General features: G+C 54.8%; 7 protein-coding genes across 7 annotated transcripts; 4 read left to right on the forward strand and 3 right to left on the reverse strand.

Annotated features, from left to right (window-relative positions):
- Nucleotides 1–907: 907 nt before the first annotated feature.
- On the forward strand, nt 908–2141 carry VDBG_00884 (END3; the record flags this gene model as incomplete). The annotated part of the gene is made up of 3 exons (XM_003009155.1): nt 908–1144; nt 1211–1445; nt 1534–2141. The coding sequence occupies 3 exons, from the start codon at nt 908–910 to the stop codon at nt 2139–2141; spliced, it is 1080 nt and encodes a 359-aa protein (XP_003009201.1).
- Nucleotides 2142–2587: 446 nt separating this feature from the next.
- VDBG_00885 (conserved hypothetical protein) lies at nt 2588–3862 on the reverse strand (the record flags this gene model as incomplete). The annotated part of the gene is made up of 3 exons (XM_003009156.1): nt 2588–2809; nt 2904–3683; nt 3746–3862. 3 exons carry the CDS (start codon nt 3860–3862, stop codon nt 2588–2590), a joined length of 1119 nt encoding a protein of 372 aa, XP_003009202.1.
- Nucleotides 3863–5197: 1335 nt separating this feature from the next.
- On the forward strand, nt 5198–5732 carry VDBG_00886 (conserved hypothetical protein; the record flags this gene model as incomplete). Its single annotated transcript, XM_003009157.1, has 3 exons — nt 5198–5294; nt 5441–5508; nt 5583–5732. 3 exons carry the CDS (start codon nt 5198–5200, stop codon nt 5730–5732), a joined length of 315 nt encoding a protein of 104 aa, XP_003009203.1.
- Nucleotides 5733–5965: 233 nt separating this feature from the next.
- Nucleotides 5966–7671, reverse strand: VDBG_00887 (tyrosyl-DNA phosphodiesterase; the record flags this gene model as incomplete). The annotated part of the gene is made up of 3 exons (XM_003009158.1): nt 5966–6399; nt 6451–7237; nt 7309–7671. 3 exons carry the CDS (start codon nt 7669–7671, stop codon nt 5966–5968), a joined length of 1584 nt encoding a protein of 527 aa, XP_003009204.1.
- A 1571-nt stretch (nt 7672–9242) lies between these two features.
- On the reverse strand, nt 9243–10526 carry VDBG_00888 (endothiapepsin; the record flags this gene model as incomplete). Its single annotated transcript, XM_003009159.1, has 2 exons — nt 9243–9742; nt 9791–10526. The coding sequence occupies 2 exons, from the start codon at nt 10524–10526 to the stop codon at nt 9243–9245; spliced, it is 1236 nt and encodes a 411-aa protein (XP_003009205.1).
- A 1784-nt stretch (nt 10527–12310) lies between these two features.
- On the forward strand, nt 12311–14087 carry VDBG_00889 (carboxypeptidase S1; the record flags this gene model as incomplete). Its single annotated transcript, XM_003009160.1, has 6 exons — nt 12311–12588; nt 12655–12854; nt 12905–13196; nt 13272–13652; nt 13708–13785; nt 13843–14087. 6 exons carry the CDS (start codon nt 12363–12365, stop codon nt 14085–14087), a joined length of 1422 nt encoding a protein of 473 aa, XP_003009206.1.
- A 169-nt stretch (nt 14088–14256) lies between these two features.
- VDBG_00890 (conserved hypothetical protein) lies at nt 14257–16138 on the forward strand (the record flags this gene model as incomplete). Its single annotated transcript, XM_003009161.1, has 4 exons — nt 14257–14341; nt 14548–15203; nt 15259–15418; nt 15795–16138. 4 exons carry the CDS (start codon nt 14257–14259, stop codon nt 16136–16138), a joined length of 1245 nt encoding a protein of 414 aa, XP_003009207.1.
- Nucleotides 16139–16342: the final 204 nt, after the last annotated feature.

A 16342-nucleotide genomic window follows, 5' to 3' on the forward strand; every position in this document is an offset into this window, starting at 1 on the left:
TTCCGATGTCCCACGGCAACGCCTTTCGGAACGAGCACCGGCGAGCCTGCCAGCTAGGAGCTTTTCGATCGTTTGTGTTCGTCGTCACCCCCATGAATGCCATTCAGCACGGCATGTCATTCGCCAACTGAGGCAGATGACTTTCCGGAGTCCGGTGTTCCATTCAAAGGGGTGACTTGCTCGAAAGCCTTCTGACCTAGGTGTTAGAGGATTTCGATCATCCGACCTCCTCGAATTGTTAGGAACACGAGGATACTGGTGGAGACGCTAAGCCATTGCGAGGAGACAGCTGGTTGATGTTGCAATTCAGAGGCTTTTAAAGCTTCATACATCTACATCAATGGCAATATCGTCAGTTAAGCTGATTAAAGAACAAAGGTCTAGTGGAGTACAACCCAGGATTGATTCTCAGTGCATGATGGTTCCACACACAACCTCTCAAGGCAAATGAACAGAGCAACTTGGGTGTTCGCTGCTGACTAAGACAAACTGGCCAGCCGGTGACGTCCATCCTGCGGTCTGGAGTGGTTGTGGGGTTCAAGTACCTAAGAATTAGGCGTGGGCAAGCTTGGAGCTTGGCGGATGGAGCGGGCTCATACTGGCCTGTGGTGGGACGGTGCTCGATATGACCGACCAGGTACGCGGCAGCGCACCACAGCCACCCACTCTGCCACTGTACCTACCATACCTACCTGAGGGTGAGGAGGCCTTCCAACCTGCCGGCGTACATCATCACCACGACGACCACAACTGCCACCGATTCGGTCCTCGTCGCATAGCACTCGTATACCCTCGCCACGAGCTGCACTGTCTCTCTCGGCGCCTGCTGCCAGCGGCCAATCTGACCTCTGCCCCCACCCCCTGACACTATCCGATCTACACAACAACACCCCCGCCGACCTCCGAGATGGCACCCCGAATCGAACCGGCCGAAGTCGAGACATACTGGAACATCTTCTCGACCCGGACAGGCGGCGGAAAGTTCCTGACCGGCGAGCAAGCGGCGCCGGTGCTGAAAAACAGCGGTCTCACAGATACGCAGCTCGAGCGAGTATGGGATCTGGCCGATGTCGACAACGATGGCAACCTCGACTTTGAGGAGTTCTGTGTCGCCATGCGCATCATCTTTGACATTCTGAATGGAGTGCGTCTACACGCCAACTTTTCGCCGACATGATTGTGGCACGGTCACTGACGTTGTTGCTCGTAGGAATACGCAGATGTACCGACTGTCCTGCCAGACTGGCTGGTGCCCGAGTCCAAAGCGCACCTGGTCCAAGCGAGTAAGGCCATTACCGGAAACCAACCGCGCTTCGAGCAGGTGGAGGACGAAGAGGAAGACTCAGGCCTGAAGGACGGGTTCGATTGGTACATGACACCGCAAGACAAGGCCAAGTACGAGTCGATATATCAGGAAAACCGCGACATGCGCGGCGAGATAGCATGTGAGTCGGAACAAAGCCTGGCCCGTCGCTGGCCCTCCAGCTTCGCCCCGTCCCCATCCGTCTCACCCCTGCTGACCGAAGACCTCAGTCAACTCGCTTGAAGACCTCTACGAATCTCTCGACGTCCCCGACACGGACATCCGCTCCGCGTGGAACCTCATCAACCCCTCAGCTGGCTCTTCCATCAACAAGGACGCCAGCCTCGCCTTCCTCCACATCCTCAACAACCGCCACGAAGGGTTCCGCATCCCCCGCACCGTGCCCGCCTCGCTCCGGGCCAGCTTTGAGCGCAACAAGATCGACTACCAGCTCGACAACCAGCGCACCGGCGCCGCCTCCCGGTGGGCCACCAAGGCCGACGACTCGACGGCGACGGGGCGCAAGGCCAAGTTCGGCGACCAGTATCTCACGCGCCTCGGCCGCAGCGGCTTCAAGTCCGGCGGCACCGACTTTAGCACCCCGAAGGAGGGCGACTGGGAGGAGGTCCGCCTCAAGCGCCAGCTGCAGGAGCTCGACGAGAAGATTGCCCGTGTCGAGGCCGACGTCGAGCGCAAGAAGGGCGGCAAGCGCGACAGCAAGCCCGCCCCTCGTCAAGAGGGAGCTCGAGCAGCTGCTCGACTACAAGCGCACGGAGCTGCGGGAGCTCGAGCAGGGCGAGGGCAAGGCCAAGGTCGGCCAGTCCCTCAAGGGCATTGAGGAGGACCTGCAGACGGTGCGCGAGCAGATTGAGGGTCTTGAGTCGCACCTGACGTCGCGAAACCACGTTCTCGAGCAGCTGCGACAGGAGATTGAGAATGAAAAGGTCAATCGATAGAGAAAAGGAGACGAGGGGTGGGGGACAAGGTGCTGCGTTTTCAATTTTAGGCCATGATTTGGATTCAACAGGTCTGGTGGGGGTTGCTTCTTGCTTCAGCATGTAAATATGACAACTTTCACTGGCGAAGTAAATCTGATTTCCTGAATCGATGCCGCTATGAGGGTATATGTTGCTTCCGAACGACGCCAGGCCAAGTTTCTCCTCTCTCTTCCATCGTGCCCTTCCACCTTGCGGTGCGCACAGAATCGTTAGGCGACAGCCAAATACAGACAGCCCCTCGTGTAAGGGTGCTCTCACCACCTCCACGGAACCGCGGCTCGGCAGTCTACCATTGCGAGCCGCTTGCGTACTTGGGCAGCATCTCGATCGCGAGCGTTCGCCCCTTCATGCCCCAAGCCGCCAGCGATGGTAGCTTCACGACGCCCAGGCGGCCCGTGGCCCGGCCGCGCCCCGTCGAACAGAGGAGCACGTCAATCGGCATGCCCTTGACGACCTGCTGCGGCTTGCCCTTAAGCGCAGCTTCAATGTTCTTGCAGACTCCACCAGCCTGCACGACCGCGTTAATAAAGACTCAGTTATCAACTGAACAGGCAGAAAACCGGGTTTAAGCGAGAGGAGAAGAAATGACCGCCAAGGCATACCTGTTTATCCGTAATGGGGAATGAAGCGCGGGGGCTCGACACTAAGTCGCCGCACGCCCAGATGTTCTCGTAACCCCTGGCGCGGAAGAATTCATCGACTGCAACATACTTGTGCTCGTTGAGCAGCTTGGCATCGATGTACTCGGAGTTGGGGATGAGACCGGTGGTCGGGAGGTACAGGTCCGTGATGATCTTCTCCCCATTCGAGAGCGTCACCTCCGTCTTGCCGTCCGGGGTGGCGGTGGAGCCGGTCGCCTTAACGCACTTTCGGATCTTGACGCCCAGTTTGAACAGTTCCTTCTCCGCCGCTGCGGCAATCGAGTCGCCGCCGAGAAGTTGATTGTCGGCGCTGACGAGGATGATCTCTCGGTCCTTGCCGTATTCGTAGCCCAGCTCGCCGGCGGTCTCGACGCCCGTGGGGCCGGAGCCGGCGATCACGATGTGGGATGCCGACTCAACCTTCTTGGCGATGGAGTGCAGGGCCTCGAGGTCCTCCTCGTACGTGCCGATACTCTTCCATGGCACCTCGGAGGAAGCTGTGCGGGCGCCGGTCGTCAGGACGATGAAATCATAGGGGATCGAGCGTTCGCCAGAAGCCGTGGTGACGGAAAGAGACTTGGCATCGGCGTCGAGCTTGGAGGCAGCGCCCAGGACAAATTCGAAGCTTCCACTCGGGTAGTTGGCGAAGCCGGGCTCGATAGGCTGGAAGACCTGTTCGTCCTTGAGGACGCCGGGGACGATGGCGCGGACAGATGCCAAGTTCCAGTACAGGTGGTCGCTCTGAATATGTTAGCTTCACGAAGCCTTTCCTATTCCCCAGTGCTGGATCAAGTCGTGTGTACCTTTGCGACGAGGATGACTTTGAGGTCCTTCTCCGATGGGAGAGTGTGCTTCAAGAGCTTATGAGCGATCTGCAGGCCAGCATACGAGCCGCCAACGACAACGACGCTTTTCGTCATCTTGATGGAGATATGCGATTGGTGCTGCTAGAACTTCTGATGTATGCAGCGCCTTCGGTTCTTTGTCACGATGGTTGTTTCAGGAACCACGATCAGGTGCCTGAATGATTGGAACTAGAAAGATTTGTGGTTCGTCGCACAGACTGACGAAGCAAGCCAATCTAGGGAGTCACTGGCCTTTTTATAAGGCAGTTGAACACGAAAGGCCATGAAGTAGAGCTTTGGAGGTAAGGGTGTAACGAAGCTTCCCGGCCAGGTACGTTGTTTATCAAGGGTCCGTGGTAACGCGTGGGTGTCTCAGAGCTCAGCCACGGCCACGCAGGTCCGTGCCATTGGGCTCGCAACGACATGTCATCATCGATCCTATGCGTTGGACAGAGAGTTGTGCCGGTCTTCCCCAACGTTGCCCCGAGGCGTTTGAAAGGAGCTCCCCCGAGCGAGGGATTGCGTTGTCGGACCCGAGTCATGGAGGATTTCCGGGTGCATGCCGGTTGGCGAGAGAGAGAGAGAGGTAAGGCTGCGATGAATTTTGACCAAGCCTTACGACTTGACGGCGATCCCTCCTCACCTGGCTCGTGTAATTCGTTATCAATATTGAACCTTGGGTGATTGATTATTCTATTTGTGAGACCGGGACGCGAGGCGATCATACAGCCCAGGCTGCAGCCGACTTTTGATTCGTTTTGAGCGATGCAACGGTACATCGTGCATGTTAGCTTGAGGCTTCCTCTTTTCCGTCGCCTTGAGCATGCTCACGACCATGTTGATGGCAATGTCAGGTTGTTCGAATAGAGAGCCTTCTCAATTACCGAGTACATGCAGCTGATTGCTTTAGGTAGTGCCTGACTTGTGGGCAGTAAAGGTGGGTAGGCCAAGACGACCCGCGAATGCACCTTGACTTGGGGCATTCAGCGAGTGTCATCCCACTAGCCACACTCTTCCCTTATCCCCTCATGATTCCCATCGCCAGACCCCCGCACCCACGGACCGTGACGCCGAAAGGCGGCGGTGCGCGACCCACGAAATAAATCGGGTCCAAATGACAGTGCAATGCTCCATTAGCGGTCAACAGCGGCAGGTGCACCCCTAGTCGGACACACCTGCCCCGCGCGCATGCGCACATGAGCGAGCACATGCGCTGTTACCGAGCTCCAGTGCTCCTTGTCATCCGCCCGCCGCCCGTTTGACCCCGCCAACACCACCACCCGGCCCTGCCTCCAACTTTGTCCTCAACAAACCCATAAAAGTCCTCATTACCCACGACACCGCATCTCTTCATCTGCAAGTCAAACATTTCTATCTATACCCCAATCACTTAACCACAAACTAGTCACCATGTCTGTTCCCCAGAGCGAGGCCTTCAAGACTGCTGTCGTCGACAGCCAGAAGCTCACTTCCAAGCCGAGCAACGACGATCTCCTCCAGCTTTACGGTGAGTGCCATCGCAAACCCCCCCCCCTATCTGTCCTTTGGCCCGAGATCGCGATCGCCTTCTGCCCTCCCAAGAAACAGGAAGAGGTCATGATATCGTGGCACGACTTGCTTCATCGTGCAGGCATCGCTGACCCTCTTCAACAGCCCTCTTCAAGATTGGCAACGGCGAGGACATCAGGCAGTCCCCCTCGCCCGGCATGTTCGACCTCAAGGTATGCTACCACCCCGTATCTCTTCTCCCATCGCGCGAGCGAATACACAGGACGCTAACCTCTCTGGACTGCAGGCCAAGGCCAAGAGGAGTGCGTGGCAGAAGGAGACCGACGCCGGCACCACCGCCGAGCAGGCTCAAGCCAAGTACGTCGAGCTCGTCAACAGCCTCAAGGAGTCCCACGGCTACGATGCCGACAAGGTTCCCGAGTCCGTCGGCGCCTAAGTGCTTCCTATCTCTCGACGAGTGACGATTACGAAACGCCCCTTGACGATCACAAAAGATGTATACACTCTGCCACGGCTGGCTGAATCGATAGAGTTTTGGCTAGATAGCAAGAGAATCCGTCTTTCTGCCGCTGCGACGCATGCGCAAGCAATGCCCATAACCTCCAGATTCGCGCTGCCCGCTCGCTCCCATTTATTTTGTTTGTGATGCACTGCTTATCCTTCGTGCACTTACTCTCTGAGGCACACGCGTCCCGCCCAGTCTGGTTTCGGTATGCTCATTCGAAGCACCCAAGGTATCTCGTCCTTTCCATACAGCTGGAGCGGCAAACTGTATGGCATGCGTAGGCCTACTACATTTCCAGTACTAGATGGCGCACTAGAAGGCGCTTCTTCACCCGGCGCATCTGTCTTGAATGTCCCCACCATGGTGGCCTCGTCCGTCCCTGTAACTAGTGATGGCCAGACTAAGACACCAGCCTCCCAGGAGGCAATTCGGACCTCCTGCGCTGCGCTGGCCGCCTCGCCCCATGCCTGTTTAGACAGATTCGCTGACGTCAAGAGAGCCCAGTCAATTGACTGCGTCCCGTAGCGAATATATGTCTTGATATGTGGTGCTGCTCGCTGACGCCCGGCATCCCGCAGGAGCGTGTCTTTGCTGAGTTCTGTCTATCATTAGCTGTGTGATTTGAGCATCCCCAATCAGTAACCCCAACCTTTCCCGCCCGGCGCATCGTTCGCCCAGTGGCAAAAGATTGATTTCAAATATGCGAGCTGCTTAGCCTGCTGTGGAGATGCAATCTTCGTGTGTATCGATCCACCAGACGCATAGCCGTCGAGGCTCCTCCTGATTTCGTCAGCGGTTGGGAAGACCACCTTGAAGGCTGGTCTCGGACCGATGGACGACCCTTTTGACAGCGAAAGCGAGTCGAACAAACACTTTTGCAGCCAGGAATCCGTCCCACCGAGGGTAGCTATGGACGAGATCTGCACAACTATCTCTGACTTTCCCGTTTGAACCGGCACGCGGCGAAGGGCCCGCTTGAGCGCCGGCCACCCCCATGCCGTCTGCGATGTGTCGTGTATAGCATGCCTTCCTGGAACGCTAGCGATAAGCACAGCACGTACGCCCGCGAAATCATACCTGGCCAGTTGCTCCGTTAGCAGTCTCAGCGTGATCTTCCTGGCATCGTAGGCGCGCAGGTATCTCAGCAAATCGGACTTAAACTTGCGCCCCGATCCAAAGTCCTCGTTTGCTTCATATACCTCTCCATCTTCCAACTTTCCGCCATTGGGCTGGGGCCCCAGCGGCAGAAGCGGTGACCGCCAGACGCCATTGGTCATGTTGGTCCAGTCCTTGGCGATCATATTGGCAGTGTGGATGATGACCTGGGCGGTATCGTCGTGGCGAAAGAGAATCATCATTTTGGTGTGGTGCGTGCCGAACATCTCGGGCATGGGAGCGGTGTGGAGCTCAACGTTCTTCCAGGCTGCAGCCTCTTCCTGACGAGGCAGTCAGCAAGCGTGACGAGAAGTTTCCTGTTGAAGGTGCGCAGCAGGTCGTCTTATCTTACTTGCAGAGCCACGCGGTTCCCATCCTCTCGTTTCCAGAATCCATGGACGACGTGCACTTTGACAAGGTCCCTTGTGTCTTCGTCAAAGTGGCTCATGAGGAAGGGAATGTCGTGAAGAAAGTTGAACTCCCAGCATTCTGAGATGAGCGGGTCACCGAGCAGGTCCTTCAAGGTGACGGCATCTGCATTCGATGAAGTGGGTAGATCGCGAATGTGCGTCAGCTGAAATGGAGACGGGGTCGTGGCCGCCTTGAATTTCCTCCTGGCTGGGGGGCTGATGGCACGATGAAGGCTGGATGGCTGGGTTGGCGGGTCATCCGTCACGTCCTGAGTGACGCGCAGTCGCTTGGAGGGTCGTTCCATGGTCACCAAGACTCATCAAACGAAACTGTCGCCGAAGTTCAAGATCTTTCAGTCTATCACCGTGGTAAGACACGCAGTGAGAGCCAATGCCGAGAGTCTGTCTGACGTCCTCACCTGCTTTGGAGCCGACGATGACAACGATGACAGTGCCCCCACCAACCAGGACCAGGGTCACTTATGCCTGCGTGGAAGAATGTGGCTTTTTCTGTGATTCATGGATCATGAAATTGACGTTGTACGGGTTTCATGGAAGTTGAAGTCAATTTCGAACGACGACGAACTAGAGCAGCTCCATGTTGGCAAGAACGGATGGCATATCGAGAGAAGAAGCAATAGCGGATTGGTGGTACCTGACTTGCTGAGAGGTGGGGTTAGTGGTCAAAGCTCGGACTGCTTTGAACCTTGGCGAGGTCAGGGGATATCTCCAGTGTCAAGATAATCACCTCTCCGCTATTTGACCTGACTTCATCAGAAGTATTACTTACAATAAGTCGACAAGATCAAGTTTAAGTTCGTTGGCTACCTGAAACTCCTCCTCCTCATTCCACCTCGACTTGGCTCGTTATCCTGTAAGGAGACTTTTAGCCTTGAACTCACGACACTGGCCATGAAAGTGCACTCATTCTACCAATATGGCATAGAGGCTAATCAATATTGCAACGTCCCAAGATGGGCCTCCAGGCTTAACTGACTCGCGTCGGACGTATAGGAAGCAGAAGAGTAGAGCATGGTATCAGTGTCGGACGAGCACTCGTGCTGTCGTATTCTGTGCCTCACCAACGCTGGCTTCGCTGCGGCCTTGTAGTCGGATGCTCAACCCCTGGAGGCGCGCGTTGTCAGCTGCAAAACAAGGCGCCAAGCGCTGCACACTGTGAGGGGATTCAACATCACGCATCGAGACGTAGTTTAGTTCTTCGCGCCTGTCGATATAGATGCAGATTTGCGGATCCATTTGTAAACCGCCAAGTCTAAAGTATCTGTATGCAGACGATGCTGCTCCTTGGCAATACACGTACCGTCGACTTGTGCGGCCGAGCCGCTCCAACCCCTCTTCTTCAGTGACTCTGGACGCAAAGAAACTGCGCGTTTCTCTGGGCGATTCGTAGTTCGCCTATCAGACACTGAGGTTTAGTTGCCACCTTGTTGTCGTGTGAAGGGGTATAGAGCCCTGTCACGCTGCTGTCTAATCAGTCTAGCCGAGGTTGGTAATCATAACAGGCGAGAGCAAACTGCTCAACTCCGGCAAAAAGCACGTGTATTCAAAACTAGTATGTGTTGACGTGATATGATGGGTGGAAGATGAGATTGCTTCCAGTTTGTTCACACCGATTGAACCAGATACCTGAGGGAATGGAACTATAGTGGGCAAAAGAATTGTTTGGATGAATTTCTTTCAAAGATCACATCACTTCAAATGTAACACCAAACACACAGTATAGAATGTCGTTAAATTCATCTGATAAAGTTATCCGCGAAACTAGAGAATAGACAGGCCTCGTCAGGCCTTGCATTGCCGGCAATTTTGAACAAGAAACGAGCACAGGAAGGACACGCTACTCCTCGACTCTCCCTTATTTCGAAGCCCAACCGAGAGTCAGGTCACCACCGTTGAAGACAACGAAAGCGGCCTTGAGAGCCACATCGCCGAAGATGGAGAAGCCAATGTTCGTGTTGCGCTGAATGCCGCCGAAGCAAACAGAGCCTGAGTCGTCAACGGGGGCAAAGTTGATGTAGCTTCCGGGGATCTTGATGCGCGCAGACTCGACGCCAAAGGTGAAGGCAGGGAGGGTAGCGCTGCAGCTGAAGACGTAGCCACCCTGCGAGCTGTCGTACCTGGCGCCGCTGACCTGTGCGTAGTAGGCCGAGACGACGGAGGTGGGGAGCAGGAGCAGCGTGGTACCGGTGTCAGCAATGCCGGTGACGGGAGAGGACTTGAAGGCTGCAGTTCCGACCTGGTAACCGGTAGAGGTGAAGGACCAGAAGCCGTCGCTGTTGTCGACATTGGTGTAGGTAATGGCACCCTTGTAGGCGGTCTTGTCAATATAACCAAAGTTGTACTTGCCGGCTGGATCTAGTTGTTAGCAGTGTAAAATGTCACATATACAGAGGAAGGACGTACCCGCAGCGTGCTTCAGATCAGCAGTGAACAAGGGAGCATCCAGAGTGGATTTTGCATTGTCGAAGAAGGTCAACTGCCGCGAGGGAGAAACAGTGTTGATAGAGCTGAAGGCGAGGCCCAGAAGACCATCGAGCGGATCCGAGGTGAAAGAGCTGGAAACCTTCTGGGCAGCCTCAACAGCCTGCTTCTTCACGGTAAGGCCACCAATGGTCACCTTGTCCAGGTACACATCGCCATTGGAGCTGCTACCATCGCCATAGCTAATGGACCATTTGGCACCGGCAACCTTCGATGAGGTCGAGCTAGAGGCGGGGTTATACCGAGTCTGTCCGTTGACCTGAGAGCTCGGGAGCTCAGTGCTGAAAACCCAGAGATCACTAGAACCAGTGTCGAAGTCGAGAACGAGGTTCTGTGCCGGCGTGCCTATCTGCACAGGGGTCAAGTACTCGACATCGTTGGCCTCGGGGGAAGTCGTGGCTGAACCGGTGGTACGCTTTGACAAACGGCTCTCGGTGGCATTGGCGGCAGCGGCAGCAACATCAGCAGGTGCCGCCTTGCCAAACTTGTTGTAAGCCTTGGCGAGGGCGATGGCACCGTTCCTGTGCTGGAAACCTGGGTTGGGCACTGCGCGCACAGAGAATGTGCCCTGATCAGGGATACCGATCTTGGTAGGCACCACGGCCGCGTAGCCAGTGGCGGCGAGGATGGCAACGAAGAAGGTGCCGAATGTCTGCATCTTAGTTATATTTGGTGAAGCTCGAGGAGGATACGATCTTTCAAACTTGTGTAAGGGGCAGAGGTCAGATGGAGGGTAAGGAGATGGTGATGTGAAGCTTGAAGAGAGCTGATATCGACACTGAGGAGATGAAGAAGACGATATTTATATTTGGGAACGATTTGGCCTCCAGCACTTCCTGGTAGTCATCGTGTTCATGTTATCGTGGCCATGGCAGACAATGAGTGAGGTGCTTCAGAGATTTGACGCGATACCACAACAGCATCACGACGTTTAGCTCCAAGCCGGATCAAGGTAGGAATCCGGATCGTGTCCAACCTCACGAGACGTATACACGTCAGCAACAGAATGGTCTAGTACGGACGAGGAAGCTCGTTAGGCTCCAGAATGTAGGTTGACAACTGCTAAGCCAGATACACATGAAACGACATTTCCCAGCAGTGTTATCTGAGGGAAATCTGGATACATGACAACGGGCTGGAGATGAATTTGGGTTGTCATTCCCGTTGAAGTGCTTTCAAGTATCGCACAAGGGGTCCAATACAGGCGCGTATCGGCAAATCGGCAAACGACGAAACGGCATTGAAAGCCAGCCCTGGCTCCATGGCCCCGGTCATGCGCGCCAGAAGCGCTGTGCAGACAAGCTTTCGAGCAGGGACCTAGTTCCTCGGCACGTGTAAACGGTCCCGTTTAAGACAACGACCAGCGGGCGATCTTTTCAGACGCCGATCATCCCCAGACGGCTTGAAAGTGCCGTGCTCCCATGGGACAAGGATCGGACAGGACGCTCGTTCTGGAAGGTCCAAATGTAGTTTGTCAATGTATTCCAAGATGGGTTGAATGAGCTCATCGTGGTGCCATTGACGACCTTAGAATCTCTTGAACAAGCGAGATGGACAGCAAAGTGTGTGTCAATCTTGCCCAGCTTTGTCTGCTTGGATCTCGGAAAGGATACTGACACGCGGCGCATGAATTGTCACAGCCAAGGCTGACCCTGATGACCTTTTCATGCTAGGACAGCTACGTAAATCACTACATAGCGATTCTGACACAAGTATTCACAAACTACAAACGTCCTTAAGTCGACGACTGCTCAGTTCAGTCCCTGTAGGATCATTAAAGATATGATCCCGATCAACAGCTAATCTTGGTGTGCGGGAAAGCCTTGTGCTCTCAACAGCCGACGTTGTCGGTTATTCCCGCCGCATTGACTCGATTATCATGTAACAGCCAATGATCTTAGATATCAAGTCGACTAAGGTTGGGGGTTTCAGGGGTTCAATTTGTGGAGGCGCCGCCATGCCGCACTTGTGCTCTAGGCCGACCATGAAGAGCCGACTACCCGAAGCGCCATCGCAGCTTACGTATGGCTTCTAGCTCTACTAGGAAGGTGTCATATCACTGCCGAACACCTGATGTCGCTCAAGTGAATTCAATAGCTATTTGGCTCATCATCTCAACCAGCCGATACGGAGCTCTGGGCTGGGTTGCAGTCTGTTACTCCCTCGTATCTTAACGAGCGGCACTGTAATACCGAGCGTGCGCATGCTATCCGGATGCAGCGGCCTAAGTGGCCTAACAATTGCCTCTTGTGGCAGGTCACTACAACCTCCACCCGATAACACAATGACACGAGACCCCCCATCGGTCGAATTCACTAAGACGGGGAAGAATGAGGGGTGCTGTCTGATCTGGGATGTTGGCGATGAGATCGCCAAGCCTGTCAGAACATAAGTACGGGGATTTGATCTTCGCCTCCCGTCTTGGCATGCATCTTCATCCCTATCCCTGGACTCACGCTACCTCCCACGCCCTGTGCGATTAAATCAATCCACCATGAGGGCCACGATTCTCAGCATCTTGACCACCCTCGCCCTTCTTGGGCCAGGTGAGTCGACACCGCTAGCTGCCCTGGACAAGAGGTACACTTTCGACTCCAATGGTATCAAGTACAAGGTGTTTGAGCATGCCGCTACAGGAGCTACAACCAAGATTGTGTCCAATTCTGGCATTTGCGAGACGACACCTGGAGTGAATCAGCACTCGGGCTACTTCTCAGTCGGTGAGTATAGATCTGAGTGGCGGTCTCCGTAGCTTGCATCACTGATCGGACATCCATTTCAAAAAGGCACGAATATGAACATGTTCTTCTGGTTCTTTGAGGCCCGGAAAAACGCCAGCAAAGCCCCTCTTGCTCTATGGTTGAACGGCGGTCCCGGATGTAGTTCCATGATCGGCCTTTTCCAAGAGAATGGACCCTGCACTTTCAATGGCGGAGGCTCTGAGCCGACTTTGAACCCATACTCATGGAATACATTTGCAAACATGGTAAGGTGTGACATATATTTCGCATGCGCACATAAAGCTAACAGATTCAGCTTTATGTTGATCAGCCGATTGGTACCGGTTTCAGCTACGGCACAGATGATGCCACTTCGACACTGGCTGCTGCCCCAAGGGTCTGGAAGCTCTTGCAAGCCTTCTACGCCCAGTTCCCTGAGTATGAGGGACGTGACTTCGGTATCTTCACTGAGTCTTATGGAGGCCACTACGGCCCAGAGTTTGCCTTTTACTTTGAGCAACAGAATGCAGCCATCGACGCCGGGACAATCGCGGGCGAGAAGATCAACCTTGTTGCTCTTGGTGTCAACAACGGCTGGATCGATCCTGGTACGTTCTCATTTGGGATCTCCAGGGCGCCACAAGCTACCTTGCGCTGACGGCCTGCTAACATGAACTGCGCAGCCAACCAATACAAGGATTACATCGACTACGCCGCCAACAACACGTACAACAAGCTCATCACCCCGAAGCAATATAGCACATATGTCTCCACATACCAGAAGAAGTGCGTACCAGCGTTTGCCAAGTGCACAGGTTTGACTGGTAATGATGCCGCCTGTGGCAACGCCGATGACGTCTGCAGCGCGGCCATCGAGAGTCCCTTGGAGTCGCTCGCCAGCTTTGACGTCTACGACATCCGAGGCCCCAAGAATGACCCTTTCCCTCCTGAAACATACTTGACGTATCTGCAAACGCCGGCTGTGATGAAGGCCATCGGCGCCCAGACAACTTATGGAGAATGCCCGGATGCGCCCTATACCAAGTTCATCTCCAGTGGCGATCGTAAGTCGTGAAATGGCGCGCTCTACATGAAACAAGAGCTGACCAAACCAAACAGGGGGCCGATCATTCTTGCCAACCTTGTCGCAAGTCATTGACTCAGGTATCACCGTGTTGATCTGGGCCGGCGATGCTGGTAAGTTGACGGAGCTCCTGTATCTTCGCATGGCGAGCATGAAGCTAACAAGGTCAGATTGGATTTGCAACTGGATGGGTAACTACCGAGCACTGAACTCCATCGCCAAGAAGCCTTTCCTCTCGGCACCTCTCCTACCATACACGGTCAATGGAAAGAAGTATGGCGAATACAAGACCTCTGGGAACCTGAGTTGGCTGAGGGTGTACGAGGCCGGTCACGAAGTGCCAGCGTATCAGCCGGAAGCTGCTTTAGCTGCCTTCATATCGACTATGTCACGGAAGCCTATTTCATCTTCATAGACGTTCGTGTCCAAATACTAAGCTGTCAGTGTATTGAGATGAGATTCTGACAATAACACCATGAATGGGCAAGGCTGCATGTCATCTACCTTAGTTCTTCGCAGGGCTTCTGTTCAAATTTGGTCGCGCACGAAGCCCGGACCTTGCTAAATGCTGTGGAAGTTGAATGATGGTTGACAACTTGAGAGCGATGTACAGATGGTATCTGTTCAATCGAGTGCCAAAACTCAAGTCCCTGGCGTCCCCTGTTGTCGGTGTGCGGGGCTCAAACAGAGCGACGTTGTAATCAACACAAGATTATGTAATGGTTCTTGCTCTCTTTAGTGACCACGTAGGTTACCCCTTACGTACCTGTAGCTACTCTGTCGGTGCTGAGCCTCGGACTTCGAAGTTGATCCTCTCAATCCGCATGAGCACTGAAGCCGTGTGGCGAACGCTATGGGCTCCGTGATTTCTGCAGTATTTGATGCTTTGAAGGGGATCAGAGCAGCACTTAGCTTGCTTTCTGCCTTGTCGTCCGAGTTCAATGCAGCCTTGAATCGAGCGGGGAAGCCCCCGGGCCTCCCGAACCCGAAGCCAACACGGCCATATTGGCTGAACAACCCACCATTTCCAGAGCTAGTCGACATTCGCTCTCCAGTACTTCCTGAAACGGCAGACGTCGCCGTCATCGGGTCCGGCATAGCTGGTGCTGCTGTTGTCCGATCGCTTCTTCACGAGCGCCGACGTCGAGGTACTGTCTCGGGCAGCGAGTCTGGGTTGCCCGGCGATGACAATATCATCGTGTTCGAAGCTCGACAGCTATGTAGTGGCGCCACGGCGCGTAACGGAGGACACATCAAGCCTACCGCCTACGAGATATTCCCCCGTTTTCGCAAAACGTATGGCCCGGAACGTGCTGCTGCGCTAACCCGATTCCAGCTTCGTCACATTGATTGTCTGACGGAGCTCTGCGCTTCTGAGGGCATCGATGCCGCCGAAGCGAGGGAGGTCGAAACGGCCGACTTGTACCTCGACGAAGAGACGTTTCGGAAGGCTGTCGAAGGTCTTGCAGAAATGAAGGAATGGGTACCGGAGGTAGACGTCGAGGTATGGGAGAGCGATGAGGCGAGAAAGGTCTGTTCACTCTGAAAGCTTTCCTGACTCCGAGCTAGACTTCTGATATTTGCAGAAATTCGGAGCAAACGAGAGCGTGGTCGGCGCGCTTTCCTACCGCGCCGGGGCAATCTGGGCGTACCGCTTTGTCGTTTCCATCTGGAAGCGCCTCCTGGACGACTTCCCCGAGCAACTCTTCGTGGAGACGATGACACCGGTTGAGGCAATCAGCACCAGTTCCGATGAGTTGACTGACTTTCCCTATATTGTCCACACCCCTCGTGGGATCGTACACGTCCGCCATGTAGTTCACGCGACGAACGCTTTCGCGAGTCATCTTGTCCCAGCCTTCGCAGCAAGATTACTGGCGTTCGGGCTCACATGTCGTCTTCAGCGTCCAGGTGATCTATTTTCCAAACTGCCGGGGGGCAACGCTCCTGGGGCGTGATTCTAAGGCGGAGCTTTTGATTATGTCACCCAGCGGGCCTTCGTCAACCGACGAACCGCAGGGCGATTTGATGCTGGGGGGGCGGCCTTCAGCCCTTCCTTGAAGCAAGGGGGTCGACCAGATTTGCCTGTACGGCGACGGGGCATGCAAAGATGCTCTGACAGTCTCTCATATATCTGGAATTTTTCCGGCCGTCTTCCCGCCAAAAAGGGGCAAGGGTGCTTCGGTTGAGCATGCGTGGTCGGGGATTTTGGGCATGACAGGCGACTTTCTCCCCTTCGTCGGTCGCCTTCACAGTGGCCTGACGGGCCGTAAGGTCGCCAGCAAGAAGGACGGAGGAGTGCATGGAGAGTGGATCGCGGCGGGCTTCGCCGGCGAGGGAATGGTTTGGGCCTGGCTTTCGGGGACGGCTCTTGGCATCATGGTCGATGGATGCGAGGAGGAGGAGCTTGCTGCGGCCCCAGGCAGGCCGAAGGCAAAACTGTGGACTGGCTTCCAAAAGAGTTGATGGTGTCCAGCGCGAGGGTGCGTAGTGCGGATATTTCCAACCTTGCGAGCTAGTCTACAGATCTCACGAGGATAATGCTTGCTGCGCAAGACATGCGACTCTATCGAACTCTATCCATACTCGTGCTGCAGTAAGAAGACGGCAAGAGTTGATACTGAATCATCATGGTAAACAGTCATGTTGGTCATGTACGTGCATTGTAGA

The sequence above is a fragment of the Verticillium alfalfae genome, genomic scaffold (assembly GCF_000150825.1).
Source record: "Verticillium alfalfae VaMs.102 supercont1.1 genomic scaffold, whole genome shotgun sequence".
In the NCBI taxonomy this organism is placed as follows: Eukaryota; Fungi; Ascomycota; class Sordariomycetes; order Glomerellales; family Plectosphaerellaceae; genus Verticillium; species Verticillium alfalfae.